This window comes from Physeter macrocephalus, chromosome 4 (genome assembly GCF_002837175.3).
Source record: "Physeter macrocephalus isolate SW-GA chromosome 4, ASM283717v5, whole genome shotgun sequence".
Lineage (NCBI taxonomy): Eukaryota > Metazoa > Chordata > Mammalia > Artiodactyla > Physeteridae > Physeter > Physeter macrocephalus.
Window position 1 is genome coordinate 73,048,774 of NC_041217.1, and position 14,586 is coordinate 73,063,359.

General features: G+C 48.0%; 1 protein-coding gene across 4 annotated transcripts in view; it reads left to right on the forward strand.

Annotated features, from left to right (window-relative positions):
* Nucleotides 1-5,080: 5,080 nt before the first annotated feature.
* Nucleotides 5,081-14,586, forward strand: part of TPM3 (tropomyosin 3) — a 29,026-nt gene continuing 19,520 nt past the window's right edge. For 2 of the 4 annotated variants that reach the window (XM_007130287.4, XM_007130289.4), the window contains exons 1-2: nt 5,081-5,298; nt 5,916-6,041. In XM_007130287.4, coding sequence (XP_007130349.1) covers nt 5,185-5,298; nt 5,916-6,041 — 240 coding nt within the window. In that variant the 5' untranslated portion in view covers nt 5,081-5,184. The remainder of the gene's footprint in view (nt 5,299-5,915; nt 6,042-14,586) is intronic. The other 2 variants (XM_007130288.3, XM_055084307.1) reach the window with 1 other exon arrangement.

The window sequence follows — 14,586 nt, forward strand, 5'->3', positions numbered from 1 at the left end:
TCTCTTTCCTCTGGATTCTGCCTGAATTCCCACCTCGGCAAAATAACAGGGTTCCAGACTCAAATGCCTTCAGGAGTCCAGCAGTTATAAGGGAATAAGAGATGGTGGGATTTATGGGGGACTGGAAAGAGCATATGGAATCTAAATGCGTTCAAAATTCTTAAAAGTACTGATTAATCATTTGCATCTATAGGCCATAGAGAACCTTACTTATAAAGATCCGCTTTACATGCAAATGACATCTCAAGCCAGAGAGACTCCCACTCTGCAGCCAGTAACAGGTGCAGGAACACACCATCACTCTCTGATGTAATTGCCATCATACATACTTTTCCCTGTTCCCTCACCTTGCCGTCTGCATGCTCATTGGTTACTCATCCTTTCCACACTGATGGTTTCCTGCCCTCAACTCCACGTGGCTCTGTCTGCACTGCAAAACTCGCACCTTTTCTTTCCCCCCTCCCCCAAGTCTGCCTCTGTCCTTCAATATGCATTTTTCATCTTAGCTCAGAGCTTCTCCTTCCTCCTTTCCCTACACACCCCACTGATGAGGAGCACAGAGAAGCAGCAAGGTATAAAGAGAAGAGCACATGCTATGGAGTCAGGTGTGCGTTCAAAGTCTGACTTCACCTCTTAATTGTGTCACCATGTGTAAGTTACTTCTCTGAGCCTCAATTTTCTCTTCTGAAAGTGGGGCTAATACCCATCTCAAAGGAACATTATGAGGATTAAATAAGATTATGTAGACAGCAAGCCCAGCGCTTGGCACGCAGTAGGTATCCACCCTCTTCCCTCTTAAGAGATTTCCCTGTGACCAAGCCCTTCACAGGTCCCCTACTGGCCCCCTGGCCAGCCCCCTTATGCAGCTCAAATGTCATTCTCCATCCCAGGCCTGTCTTTCTGTCCTATATATCCATTCATCCTCCAGTCCCCATCAGCCCTTCTTCCCAAGCCGTCTTATGTTTAGTCAATAACTACTCAAGTGTTGTGACACCAGACAAGACACGGAGCTCACAGGCTGGTCGGGGAGGCAGGCGTTGACCAAGTCATGACAGGTATGATGAGAGTTTTATAGGAGACAAAACCACACACGTGTCCTGGATTTGACCTGCCAACCTGGTTGACTCTCCCATTCCTTCTGCCTGTTTCCCCGCCCTCTATTCCCTGAGGGTTCACCTTGCCTTCACTTCTTTCATCTTCCCTTGTATCTATCTCCAGCTGCCCCCCGCCTCTTATATATGGCAGCATAGCCTGGCGTTAGGAGAACAGGCTTCCACATGACAGAGCTGGGTTTGAATTCTGGCTGTCACTTACTGCCTGTGTGGCCTTGAGCACAGTAACTTTAACATTCTGGGTCACAGGGGTTTTTTTATATGTAAAATGGAGATTACTGTGGAGATTAAATTAAGCACTTAGCAGAGAAGTGGCATATAATATCCAATAAATGCTAATCATAATGATGATAGCCCTGTGATAGTCTTTCTCTTTTTATTTCCTCTCCATTACCTGGCTGCCCTCCCCACCTCCCACCACACTCTCTCATCAACCCCTTTTATTCCTCTTTCCTCTGTTCATTTGGGCCCACAGAATGCCCCACCCCCTCTGCCTTGATCCCTGACCTTGGCCTCTCTCCCCAGGGCTTGTCAGTGCCAGGCTGGCTCCAGTATTGGCAGTCCGGCCCCCTACGGAGCCCATCTCCTCTGATCCTCTCTGCCTACTCTGTCCGCTCTCATCACATCAACTGAGTAGTTCACCCCATCATACCCATCCAGCCGCTCTTCCCTCTGTGGCTGGTGCCTTACCCAGATCCTCAGGCTCAGAAGGACTCAGTCTTGCTTGAAATGGCTACACAGAAGTTACTTCCAGGAGAGCTAGAAAGCTTTCATCAAAGGCAATCTGAGATTTCAGCCTGGATATGCCGTCCTGTCAGTCTCCACCTAAGAGAGCTGCTCGTCCCCTACATCAATGTTTCCTGTCTCTGCCTCTGTTTCCCCAGTGCCCCAAACACTAAAGTCCTTTCAATTCCTGCTAGTCCCTTTCCCAGCCTCTCTCCCTCCAGCCTGTGGTTCTCCAGGACAATCAAGTTTCCCAGAAAAGGGAACTAGAACTTGGGGGAGAGGGTGTTAAGGATAAAAAGGAAGGTCAAGAAAGTAAAAATTACACACGGACTGAAACCCATAAGACAACACCACAGGTGCCTACCTTGGAGCTTGTATGCCCATTTGTTAGTCTTCCCCTGGAAGGCAAGAGCCACACAATAGGAATTGACTGGGGCTTGGGACAAGCTATCGATCTAGACCAAGGGCACTGTCGAGTTGGCATATGTGTTTGTGTGTGTGTGTGTGTTGAGGGGGTGTGGAGGTGTCCAGCCTAATGGGAACAAGGACACATGGAACAGGCCTGGGGGCTGAAGCAGAGCATCCTCCTCCCACCCCACACTTCCACCCAAGCCCCCCACTCCACCAGTGTAGCTATAACTCGGGCTCCTTTCTGCCACAGTAGAGAGAAGAATCTGCCTGCCACATGACATTCAACAGACCCGATTCTCTTCAGAAGAGAAATCTCCCAGAAAAGCAGGCACCAGGCTGGATCCCTGTGAGGGAAGACCATGAGAGAAGCCAGCCCAGGAGCTTGCATTGTATAAAGCCCCAGAAGAGGAGGAGAGTCCGGAGGACTGCAGGCTGTTTCCTGGCAGAGGGGGTTTCCTCCCTCCCTTTGATCTCCTAAAGTCTTACTTCTAATTCCGTCAGGCAGGAGAGACCATACGTCTGCTCTGGAGACCAGGCTGGAGCCTGCTAGTGAGACAGGTTACTCTTCTCTTCTGGACACCCAAGGGTGACTTTAAGGAGGATGCCTGGAGGACATGGGGAGAAGGTGAGAAGGGACAAGATGGTGGGAAGAAGCAGCCAAGCCTTCTGGAAGCTTCTCATGGCTACTAATCTGTCGTACTTAAGAGCAGGAGGGTTCCAGGAAGGTGTCAGCTGAAAGGCCTTCAGCAGCCTTGTCCATGGGTGTTGGAAAGGGAAAGCAGGATGTGCAAGTCCCCACCCCCACTCTGGCAAAGCCTTGGGGCAACAGGAGGGGAGTTGAGAACAGGTGGCAAGGTTGATGAGGAGCTGCTGACACAGCTGGTCCTCTGGGCACTGGGGCCGTGACATGATGGGGAGAAGCTCCGTATTGGAGCTTTGGGGAAGGATAGGTGCCCAGATGTGGAGCCCTGCCAGATATTCTTCCTGGTTTAGGCCAACGTGATCCAGTGAAGGCCAGGCACTAGTTGGAGAGGAGCCGAGTCAGGGATGGCATGAAGAGAAGATGAATAAGAGCCGGCTGTCTTGGGAGGCAAAGAGCAAGGGTCAGTGCCCTTCCCCAAGGAGATGGCTCTCTATCTAGCCATGCTTGGTGCCTGGTGTCTCTGCTCTGTCCTTTCTTTGCAGTGAGGAGGAAGGCAGAGGACCACCAAAGCTCTCCTGCCTGCTTCTGTGTGATATGTTTGATATTGGGTTGTTTAATTAGGAACCAACTAAATGTCAAACATATTCTCACAGCAGTAGGCAATTTGGCATCACACTCTTTCCCACCTCAACCTCTGGGGCTCTGGTGCTCCTGTCTTTTTTACTGAACCTCTTCTCTCCAGGACCCCTTTGGAAGACCAGTCGCTGCAACCTATGTGGATTTCAGTCTTGAACTGGAGGGCTAGTGTGGGAGCAGGAGAGAGCTGAAGTCTGAGCATCAAATCTTCCTATACCTTTCCCTTATACTAGAAGGGATATGGCTCTGATCTTTTCCTGTCCTTGTATTTTTCTCCTCCTTATTCAATCCCCCCACCTTATTATCCACTGCTTCCTGTCCCTGGGACTCTCTCATTCCGTTCCCTAAGTGCAGCAGAAGGGGTCTTCGGTTTTTCTGCTTTCCTTCAAGAGTCAGCTGATGGTCTATCTGCATATCTACCTCTATTGACTGGAAGCTCTCCTGAGTGGACTCCAGTTTTGCCCTCTACGCTGGTGGGTATTTCAGTCACCCCATTGTTGGGGCCTAGTATTAATACTACCCATCTATCCTTGACATAATGACTAATAAGAGCCATTTATATTCTTCCCTGTTAGCTCTGGTCACCTTGCACTGTGCCCACCTCTCCCTGGTATATTGTCAGATTGTATGGTGCCAGTGTCTGGGATTAACTGCCACCTGTCAGTAGCAAGCCTCCAAGTGGAATGAACATGGCCTGGAACTAAGCCAGGGGGAATAGAGTGGATAATGACGACGATTATGATGATGAGTGGGGGGAGTTAAGAAGGGAGCAGAGGGTGAGGAGAAGAGTAGAGAGCAACACAGACCTTGGTCTGTGTGGCTATAAAAGTTCTATTTAAAGATCACTATGGGGAAATGGAGAAATGGAGGACATTATCCTATCTGGATTACTCTGACCAACCCCAGCTTTTTTCCCCCGGCCCCACCCGCTTGAAGCTCTGGGATGGCCTTCTAGATCCCAACCCTACCCTCTTACTCCATCCCTGTGGCTCTTAAGGGGCAGGAATGATGTCTCCCTGCCAATTAGAGACTCTCAGAATAGCACAGTAATTTGATCTGGGGATCTGGGGGAATTGTCAAGGATCATGAGTGGCCTCCCCTCTTCACTGTTGCTCAAGCTCCCTGAATACCAGGAATCAAAAGGTAAAACTCAACCAGTGGAATTTGATTAGCATCCAACACAGTCTGGGTGAGAGTAAGGGGGAAGCTGAAGGGCAACTAGGAGCCTCTGGGTGAAAACTACCATTCTAGAATTGCCAAAGTACCCTTCTCTATTTCAATGTCCTCCCCCTCCCCCTCCCTTCTCTTTTAAAATACCCATAGAGCTGCCCAGAGTGAGTGGAAAGTTTCAGGGTCAGGGAGAACCTTTCCCCTCCCCCCACTTTCCATTGTCTAAAATCAGCCTCAGCTGTTCCCTAATTTTTCTTTGCTGGTGATGTCAGTCCATCAAAGTGTCTCACCCTGTGTTCCCCTGAGAACAATGATGGGGTGGAGGGAGCTGGAAAGACCATATTAGGAACAAGAGGTGGAGCCATGGGCAGAAATAAAGGCTCAAGTCTGGGGAACTAGTCAATCAGCCAGCAGCCCCTTCTTTCTTACCCTAGTCTCCAGTCCTCCAGTGTTCACAGGTGAGCTCCCCAACAGCCACTGTTCACGATGGAGGCCATCAAGAAAAAGATGCAGATGCTGAAGTTGGACAAGGAGAATGCTCTGGATCGGGCAGAGCAAGCTGAAGCCGAGCAGAAGCAGGCAGAAGAAAGAAGTAAACAGGTAGCCTTGGCCTTGGTCTCTCTCACCTGCTGGTGAGCAAGACTGTGGGATGGAAGAGAGTTTTCATGGGAAAGGCAGTGACCACTGGTGCCAGCTCATCCTTTGAGTGGGAGGGACTCCTCTTCTTCCCCAGCCTCACTGGATAGGCAGAGGACACCTAGGGTATTTACCTCAGACTGCCTGTGTGACCTTGGGAAAATCAGTGGCCCCTTCTGAGCCACAGTGTGTCTGCTGGATTTAAGTGGGAGTGGATCATGTTTTGGAAAAAACCCTGATTTCTAGAGGAAAAAGTGGGAGCTTGGCATGTAGCATCTCTTTTCCCTTAAATGGAGTCATGGACATCTACATCCTAAGTAAGATATTTACCATCCCAGTGTCTTAATGAAAACCCAGCATGGCTTGGTCATCTTAGGGTCAGAGATTACAAGGTCACAGGCGAAGGGCATAGCATAATTCCTGGGGCAGTTGGCTGAAACTGATTAGGGAGAAAGTGTGTCCCTCTGAGGATGATAACATAGAGGCTGAGCTCAGGGGTCTGTCAGGGCTCAAGAGCCTAGGGTCTGAGACTGCACTGTTGTGTATATATGTCTTGTGTGTGATTCTTGGGGCTTCTATAGCTGGAAGATGAGCTGGTAGCCATGCAGAAGAAGCTGAAAGGGACAGAGGATGAGCTGGACAAGTATTCTGAAGCTTTGAAGGATGCCCAGGAGAAGTTGGAGCTGGCAGAGAAGAAAGCAGCTGATGTGAGTATACAGAAATGGGTGGAAGGGTTTAATCTACACACATAGATCTTCATGTTAATAACTAAACACTTGGACATATACGTACTTGTGGATTCAGAGAACATAGACATAGAACATAGACATAGATACCCACATACATGGTGGCATACCCTTGTAATGGCATATACTTTCTTTCTTAAAGACATATAGAAGCCTCACCTTCTTACCCCCAATCCAGGAATTTAATTATCTTTCCCAGGACCTGGACAAAAGGAGGGGACTCCAAGTCCAGACTGCTATCACTTTTCCCACTTACTCCCCCATGCCACATTCTTAGCTTTTGTGTCCAAGGATTGGCACGTAGATATGTGTATTAATAGGGAAACTCTCATCTCTCAACTGCCCAGCAAAGCCAGCTCAGATTTCACAATGGGACAAAGGAGGTCACACTGACCCTGGCCCTATATGGGTTTATTTATCTTGGCCAATGTGGGCATTTACCCTTATGTCACAGAGATGCCATAGAAAACATTGCTTATAGGGCAGCAGAGAGAATCTTAGAATGATATACTATCATAGAAATAAGGACTCAGGGGTTAAAGTTGTCACCACCAGACCTTATTCTGTGACCTTGAATAAATTACTCAGCTTCTCTAGGGCTGAATTTTCCCATTTGAAAATGAAACAAATTCTCTTTTCCACTTCATGTTATCTCATAATCACCCACTTTCCTTCATCTTCAGTCCTCAAGTTAACCACAAAGATAAATGAGAGACTACACAGAAAAGATTTTTGGAAGAAAGGTAACATAGTAATCTTAACAGCAACAAAAGAATGTCCCAGTATTGATGGAAATACAGTCAATTCTCAGCACTGGGTTAATAGGAAAATAGGAACATGTGTTTTTTAAAATTCCATTTGGTTTTGTAAAACAGCTAGAGACAGACTAGGCCATTCAGAAATGTTTTCGGATCCTCACATTCGAATGCTTTGCTATTAGGTTTCTGATCTCCTCTTTGGCTTTCTGCCACTTTCAGGCACCTGGGGAAGTGGTGAGGGTTGTTGAATATATCATGCCAGAGGTCAGAGACACAAAGCATATCATATACATTATACATGTTCATAGTTTCCAAAAGTTTAGGCCACTGCAAACTATTAATTAATTCTCCCTTCTTGCAAAACTGTGAACAACACAGGTTAATCCCAGGACTTTGGGCAAATGCTTGATGGCCTGCTGGAGTTGCCTAACCTAGGTTCTAGGTATAGATGGATAGATTTCTCTGTTTCTAATAAACGGGCATGGGAGTAAGTTTTGACAAACTGACACAATGTCAGGTTGATAACAATTTTGTGAGATGTTGAGTAACAACTCTCTGAGAAAGTCCTTAGGCTGAAACAGCTAGTATGTGGGCTTGAGGAGGTGTTTCCAGGAACAATGAAAAGAGACAACAAGTCTAACCTGAGATCTTGGGGGCGAAAGAATGACATAGAGGCTCTAAACAATATGCCCATATCATTGGGAAGATAAAGGAATTTGCTGGGGATGAATTCTATCTGTCCTTACACATACACGCAGACACATACACACACGTCAGCCCCCACCTAGACAGGGTCTACTCAGTACATTCATTTGAAAGAAACTTCTCATATTTATATAGGAATCCACCAAAACCATTTAAATACGAAAAGTATGAGTAAAAAAACTCATTCAACTTCTCTCCCCCTTGTTAGCTTTCCCAACAGTCATTAAGCACCCTCAGAGATATGTAGGAGAACAAGAAATAGGAGGGGAAGGTTGTAGGCAAGAGGCAAACATCTGTTAGTTCCGGGTTAAGATGGAAACAGGAAGAAAGGTTTTTTTTAAAAAATATTTTTTATTTTTGGCTGTGTTGGGTCTTTGTTGCTGCGCGGGGGCTTTTCTCTAGTTGCGGCAAGCGGGGGCTACTCTTCCTTGCGGTGCGCGGGCCTCTCATTGAGTGGCTTCTCTTGTTGCAGAGCACGGGCTCTAGGCGCCGGCTTCAGTAGTTGTGGCTCGTGGGCTCTAGAGCCCAGGCTCAGTAGTTGTGGTGCACGGGCTTAGTTGCTCCGTGGCATGTGGAATCTTCCCGGACCAGGGCTCGAACCCGTGTCCCCTGCATTGGCAGGGGGACTCTTAACCACTGCGCCACCAGGGAAGCCCCAGGAAGCAAGGTTTCTTTCTCAAAGCTGGAGTCAGCAAACTACCACCTGTGGAGTAAATCCTGCCGCAGCCTGGTTTTGTACAAAGTTTTATTGGAACATTGCCATGCCCATTCATTTACATATCGCCTGCTGGCTTTCTCCCTACAAAGGAGTGGTAGCCACATGCTATGGCCCACAAAATCAGAAATATTTACTGTCTGGCCCTTTACAGAAAAAGTTTGCTGACTCCTGCCTCAAGGGGTCAAAGAAGGAAAGTGAGGTGTTTATAGGAACTGGGAAAAGTGCTGAATAAGGAGGAGGCAACAGGTTAAAAGTAGAAAGCAAGGGTTAGAGTCAGCAGCAACATAATATATGCATCTTTGAGGGGAGGGTGCTCTGTCTAATAGGAAGGGAGTTCACAGCTCAGCTTTTGCCCTTGAGATTAATAAACAAGTAAACAGAGCATATTACTTTGATATAGATATAAGGGGAAGAGAAGGAGGAGGGAGTCAATAACTGCATGTCTACGCAGGGAGTTCTGGTTATCTGAGAAGCCTTTTTGGAAAGTGTAGGATTTGCCAGGACTCCTTGAACAAAGAAAGGGTGAGGGTGTGGCAAGATCAGACTAAATTTATTTCCTCCCTGAGTTCATCCAAGATCCTCTTTGTTTGTTTTTTAATTGTGGAAAAAATATACATAACATAAAATTTGCCATTTTAACCATTTTTAAGCGTACAAGTCAGTGGCAGTAAGAACATTCACACTGTTGTGCAACCACGTCTAGGGTTCTTTTAATCTGAGATGAAATCAGAAGCTGTTGAAGGTAAAATAAGGGGAAAGAAGAGTGCAATAGTTTGGACATGAGAGTCATAACACCCTTTTTTAAGGACAGGAGGTGAAAGGGATGGGGAGAAGAGGGACAGGACAGACATATACACCTGTTGATATACTGTTGTATTGTTGGTTACCAGGAAGACAGTAGCACTGGGCCCCTTGCTGCCCATCCATCATGCTTTTAAAGGTCATTAGGAGTCAATCCACCTGTTTCCCGGGATCAAGAGAAGATTATCTGTTCAAATCTACCAGCTTCAGGAATGCAGTGGTGCTCTCACCACTCCTTTGGTTTGTTTAAAATGAGGTCTTCTGATTCTTCAGTAGGGCAAAGGGCGGGGACGCGCAGTGTGTGTGTGTGTGTGTGTGTGTGTGTGTGTGTGTGTGTGTCTGTGCGCGCGCAATAGTGCCCCCTGCTGATCAGCACCCAGATGACAAAGTCTCATTTTTGTTTCCATAGTCCCTCTCATCAGATTTCTCCAAAGAGAGTTGTAAAAATTCTTAGGCCATCAGGGCAGTTTACTGAGGCTTCAAACCCTGCTTTTTCTTTCCAATTCCTGGGGTGGGGTGGGGTAATCAGAGTGTACAGGTAACTCTATCAAGCAAATTACTTATTGTTTGCGTTGTTTCTGTTTCCTTTGAATAGTCTCAATGCTCAGTATTTATGTCTTCAGAACCAGGCATTGAGTGCAGCACCTGACTTACCTATCAATCTTTTTGGGGATTAGTATTCTTAATTTAAAATCCTCTTCTACACCCTCATTCTCCAGAGGAAAAGAGAGCTGCATCACAGGAGAGACATTACTATTATTACTGAGAAGGTGGCAGGAACACAAAGAAATAAGAGGGATCAGTAAAATCTCCAAGGCCTTTTACTACTGTGCTCCTAAAAATCCTGCATGGCAATGCCTGTAGGGGCAGTTTCTAACTCATAAATAGCTCCTTGGGGTACCTGGAAGCAGAGTGGTGTGAAATTGGTGAGTTATAACATAGAATGGAGGCTGAGTTCCACAGTACTATAGTTTTTCAGGTGCTCATATCATGCTGTTGCACAAAGGATCTGGTAACAGTAGTCTGTAATAGAGGATTCCTTCTGACAAAATGGAGGCATAAGATATCTTCCTCACCTACAAAAGGAATTGTGAGCGATGATTGATTAATTACCAAGTCCTGAATCATTCAAGGTTTGGAGAGGCTGGCAAATCACTGGTGCATATTGACTCTCAAAAGTAACAGGGGAAAAGACCAGTACTCTAAATAGAACACTTATGTTCATAACTGATGCCAAATAGATTGAGAACTTTGTCAACCTGCCCATCTCTTCATCCCCCATTAATTCCTTTCATTGATTTTCAGGAGATGGGAGAGAACCTACCTGAGCAGACTTTAAAAGGAGGCTGGAGAGGTCATCGTCTTTTGAAGATGAGACCCAGAAAGTCTAGGCTTTTCTTAGTACCTGGGTTTGGAGCATTTGTGGGGTGGGTGGAAGTAGAGGCTTGTAGGGTGTTTATGTTGTGGAGAGGACACAGGGTGCCCTAGCGGGTAGGTGGTGGCGGATCAGCACTGAGGGAGTGAGGGGTCAACGGCGGGTGTAAAGGCCGCACAGGCCAACCATTGCCGGCAGCCTGCCCAGCGACTGGAGAGGCTTAACCACGACGCGCCTTCCGGTTACCATGGTAGCCCTCCCTCTTCCCAACCCCGCCCCGCTGTGCTGGCCCGAGGGAAAGGCTGGGAGCGGTCGCCTAGGGCCACAGAGAGGTCCCGCCCCTCGCTCCCAGCCGCGGGTCTCCCTCCAGTGGACAGCCTTCCCGCCTGCCTGCGGTGGGAGGGCGCGGCAGTGGTGGCGTCACATCCGGGAGAGTGGGTGAGTTCCGGTATTTCAGGGCGGAGCAGGCGGAAGTAGGGGTGAGAAGCGGCTGCAACGCCGAGCGGAGGAGGCAGGAACCCGAAGGCAAGCAGGGGCTGGGTGGGGACCATGGCCGGGATCACCACCATCGAGGCGGTGAAGCGCAAGATCCAGGTTTTGCAGCAGCAGGCCGATGATGCAGAGGAGAGGGCCGAGCGCCTCCAGCGGGAAGTGGAGGGAGAAAGGCGGGCCCGAGAACAGGTACGGAGAGGGCGAGGCGCGTGAGGGAGGGGCAGGCGCTGGAGAAGATGGGACAGAAGTGGGTTCCATTTTTGCGGTGGAGCACGGTCCTTAGGGGGCCAGCATACTCGAAGATGAAGTTGGAGCCCGGAGGATGGGTGGAGCTTAGCTTCATTTGGACCTCGAGCGGGTGAGGGGGGAACTGGGTGCTCGAGGGAGCAAGTTTGACCTTTGAAGGAATTGAGCTTCACCGGGACTGGCGGGTGGTTTTCTTCCTTCTCCTTTTCTTTTCTCCCCGCTCATTCATTCAGTCCCTCCGAGTCGGGCGCGGTCAGGGGAGGGGCTCAGCGGTCTCTCCCTCCCCCACTTTCCCGTGGCGGGGGGCGGGGATTGTGCTCTTGTTTGAGGTTTCTGGCCCAAGGGCTGAGAGTTAGGTGGATGCCTCTCTGGTCTGGGTAGGGGCAGAGCCGAACTTACTGTGAAAGGGTGGGGAGTGGGGGGCGGGAACCGCCGGAAAGCCCCCGGCGTGGCCTGCTGGCAGATTTTCCGCTCCCGCCTCCTGCTCAGGAAATGAGGCAGCAGTCGGCTGAGAGGAAGCGCGGTGCCCTCCCTGGAGGAGGTTGAGGCCACAGCACCGCCTCCTATCCTCCGTCCTGGGGCCCTTTCCTCTTAGGGGGAGCCCTTGCAACTGCTAAACCCACTCTCTCTGTCGTAGTGAGGCAGGAGGGGAGGAGACGGTACTTCACTCTCTGTTAGTGCAAATGTAGGAACCAACAGAACTTGCCATGATGACCTGGAAGGCAGGAACTTCTGCCAGATTCAGGCGTTTATTGCTGAAGTGTGAAGAGTGCAAGTTGAACCGGTTAAGAACGCTTCTTCCAAGCAGAGCTGATAAGCGAGTGTATGTGGTAGAGAATCTGATGGAGTGCCGATTTCTGTCAAGGTTTCTGGTTGACCTAGGCAGTATGGTTGATGGAGACAAAATAATGAGTTCCGAAGTGATGTTACTCTGCTACTTTCCCAATTACCCATTACCGTGTCTTTTTTTTTTAAGTTCAGTAAGTATTTGTTCAACTGAAAGTTGGAACTTAAAATTTTAATGGATTGAATGGTGATTTTTGAAACTGCTTTCTGTTTAGAAGTGGTGGACTAGTTTTAGTAAGCCATAAGATTTTCCAAGGTCTAGGGTGCAGTCCAGTGGGTGGGGCTGATCGCCTGAGTTGAGGCTTTGGTTTTGGAGGATCTTGAGACTGGAGAGGAAAGTAACTGTTGCTAAAATTTGAAGACCTAGTGAAAGAACTCTTGTGGTTTATTGGTATTCCTTGTTGTTCTTTCCATTGGTAAGTCCCTCCCGCCCCCCCTTTCTGGCTGCTCCTTCAGGGAGTAGCTGAGAATTAATGTTTTGGGGGAAAAGGGGGAAAACAGCTGCCCTCCAGGTTAATACTTAAAGATTGTTAGACTAGTCATTTCTTTTTATAACTGGGCATGGAAATGCTGGGAGCTTGTCTTTCTCAGTCACCCATTTCTCAGTGGATTTTTCCTCCGTTCATTATTCCCATAACTTCTAATTATCAATTCAAGTGAGATGGACTGGCTGGGTGACTCTTTATGACTAGTGACAGCTTCTCATCTCCTTTGTTCTGGAGACCAGATCCCCTCCCTTAAAGGGGAAGACAGGGATGGCTTGAAGGAACTAGCCATGTGTTGAGCTCCAGAATCAGGCTCAAAGTAGGGGCATGCTAGGAGTAGTTCTAGGGTAGATGATGTTGTCCCCCTACCAACAGCCCCCAGGATTTTGTTTTCCCCCTAGGATCCTCACCCACTGCCCCCAGGATTTGGTAATTTTCCTTGCAGGAAAATGTAACTCGTTTTTTCCCCACCCTTGGTGACTCTAGGGTAATAGGCAGCAGAGAGAGCAGCTTCAGATGTTTCTTAAGCTTCTCCCTCAGAGCCTGCCAAATTTGCTTATTGAGCTGAGTGAGATCTAGTGAGAAAGCCCTCAGATGGGGAAGTAGTGTTAAAGATTTATGAAACCGGTATCTTCTACTCCCTAGCTTGAGGGAGCCTAATCTTTTGACTTTCTGCTCTAGTGAACTTTGAATTCCTCCTGAGGAGACACCTGTGGGAAGGGAGGGGAGTGGTGCTTGAGCTGCCTGTTATCCTCTTAGGGCATTCTGGAATGTGGGTTTTGCAGGCTCCTCCCTCCTGGAGCTGGAAGCTCTGCACTCCCTGATGGTATCGCATGCTGTTAGTGGGATTGTCACTTAATTCCTTTTCTGGTTGCTTTGTGTGAACATCCAACCCTTGTTGGGAAGCTGGATGAGTCCAAAGCAGAGACTGAGTTCTGGAATACATCTGTCTTTTCTGCCCTTGGCCTGGAGATTGACCTTTTTATAATGTAGCACCTTGTCAAATCCACTTTTGATTTTGAATCTCCTTTGCACTTTTTGCGAAACTGAAACAGACTGCAACATAATATTTATGTTGTTTTTCCTTCTCTGTGTGTGTGTTGTGGTGGTAAAAATACACACTGGTAAGTATTTACCATTTTAACCGTTTTTAAGTGTACAGTTCAACTTATTTGTTGTTAATACCTGTCTCCTAACTTCCGTGGGTATTTCTCTCTCTGTCTTTTTTTTTTCTGGTCTAAAAAATTTAGGAATACTACTGAGGGAGTGAGTAGGCTTTGACTAGCAGTTTCGATTGTGTCCTTATTACCAAATTCCTAGTCTGCAGAGGGTGGGTGGCCATGGTTAGAATGTCTGACTGTTGTGTGGCTCTCTTCTGTTCATAGGGTCTGGTGGAGTAAGCAACTGGCTTTATCACCTTTCTTTGGTTTAGGTTTGCTTTCCCGCTGATTACCTTTCTCTTACCTTCATACTAGAGCACATACTCATAGGGGAGAGGCAAATAGCCCTTTGCTCTGAGTGCCTCCACTTAGACTCCACCTTTGTTTACTCTGGGACACATAAGTCTGCTCCCTTCCTTCCAACTTGCCTGCCCCTTGATGAAATTTAAAGTCCCCAAGGACACAGTATCTCCCTGGGTAGATATATTTGTGAACACAGTGAACTGGGGCAGTCCATTACTCACAGGGCTCAATCCTAACTTTTCCATTACTCTTTTCCTTTGAATTTCATCTGTGGCTTTTGTCTAAAAAGAGAAACCCCAGAGTGGCAGAATGCCAGATTTAGGCTAATCCCCTTCTGTCCTTGGCCCTGATCTGCCTCTGAACACCAGTCCCCTGCCCGTTTCTTGCCTTGACGGGTATAGCGTGCTTGGGGAATCTCTTCAGTGTGGAGGATGGTAGCATTTAAACCAAACTCATTTCATAGCCGAAGCTGTTGTCAGCCATCTTCTTTTCTTTTTTTTTTTTTTTTTTTTTTTTTGTCATACGCGGGCCTCTCAGTGTTGTGGCCTCTCCCGTTGCGGAGCACAGGCTCCGGACGCGCAGGCTCAGCGGCCATGGCTCACGGGCCCAGCCGCTCC